The following is a 1,194-nucleotide window of genomic DNA, read 5'->3' on the forward strand; positions in this document are numbered from 1 at the left end:
CCAATATTGGGGGTGGGGGGGTCTCTCGGCATCACCCCCTCTCTCCTCGCAGGGGGGGCTGCGGGTGCTGGAGGCGCTGGCGGCCTCGGGGCTCCGCTCCATCCGCTTCGCCAAGGAGGTGCCGGGGCTCCGGGCCGTGGTGGCCAATGACTTCTCAGCTCGGGCCGTGGAGCTGATGAAACGCAACGTGGCCTTCAACGGGGTGGGGGACCTGGTGGCCCCCAACATGGCCGATGCCAGGTAAGCCCCCCCCCCAAATCCTCCCAGGGGGCAGCACCCTGCCGTTCTCCCCCAGCACCCTCGGGACACCCCAACTGCAGCCCCAACCATGGGGCCTTACTGGGGTTTTCCCCCCAATACTGGGGGGGTCCAAACAGGTCCCAGCGTCCCCACAGGGGTGGGCAAGGGGGTGTCCCCTCCCCCTGCCCCGAGGGACACAACCCCAAAGTGGGGACTGGTTTGCAGGGACCCCCACCAGTCCCTCCCAGTGCGGGCTGGGCAGTTTCTGGGGGGTTTTCTGAGGGCTGGGGACTCCCCCAAGGGGCCCATTGGGGTCCCCATTGCTCCAGGACCCCCCCTTTTTCCCCCCTTGTCCCCCAGGATGCTGATGCACCAGAGCAAGGCGGAGAGGGAGCCTTTTGATGTGATCGACCTGGACCCCTACGGCAGCCCCGCACCCTTCCTGGACGCGGCCGTGCAGGCGGTGAGCGAAGGAGGTGAGAGAAAGGGGGGACACCAAGGATGAGGTGGGGGTGTCCCAGGCACCTGGGTCCTCCCCTGACCCCCCCCCTCAACCCCCCCGGGGACAGGGCTGCTCTGTGTCACCTGCACGGACATGGGGGTGATGGCGGGGAACAGCGCCGAGACCTGCTACAGCAAATACGGGGCCGTGTCCCTCAAGGGCAAGTTCTGCCACGAGATGGTGAGTCCTGGGGGGGGTTGAGGGTGAAGGAAGGGGGGTCCCCATCGTGGGACAGGGGGGTCAGGGCTGTCCCCTGTGCTCCCCCCCTCCCCCAGGCCCTGCGCATCATCCTGCACAGCCTGGACGCCCGCGCCAACGTCTACCAGCGCTTCATCCTCCCCCTCCTCTCCGTCAGCGCCGACTTCTACATCCGCGTCTTCGTGCGGGTCTTCACGGGGCAGGCCAAGGTGAAAGCCTCGGCCAGGTGAGCCCTGTGGGGAGGGGGGGGCATT

The 1,194-nt window shown here is 67.9% G+C and overlaps 1 protein-coding gene across 1 annotated transcript in view; it reads left to right on the forward strand.

Moving 5' to 3' along the window:
* TRMT1 (tRNA methyltransferase 1) overlaps positions 1 to 1,194 on the forward strand; it is a 7,446-nt gene that overhangs the window by 4,449 nt on the left and 1,803 nt on the right. Inside the window, exons 2-5 of the mRNA XM_014958013.1 lie at positions 53 to 240; positions 601 to 716; positions 810 to 922; positions 1,018 to 1,166. Coding sequence (XP_014813499.1) covers positions 53 to 240; positions 601 to 716; positions 810 to 922; positions 1,018 to 1,166 — 566 coding nt within the window. The remainder of the gene's footprint in view (positions 1 to 52; positions 241 to 600; positions 717 to 809; positions 923 to 1,017; positions 1,167 to 1,194) is intronic.

This window comes from Calidris pugnax, unplaced genomic scaffold (genome assembly GCF_001431845.1).
Source record: "Calidris pugnax isolate Ruff unplaced genomic scaffold, ASM143184v1 scaffold399, whole genome shotgun sequence".
NCBI classification, from domain to species: domain Eukaryota; kingdom Metazoa; phylum Chordata; class Aves; order Charadriiformes; family Scolopacidae; genus Calidris; species Calidris pugnax.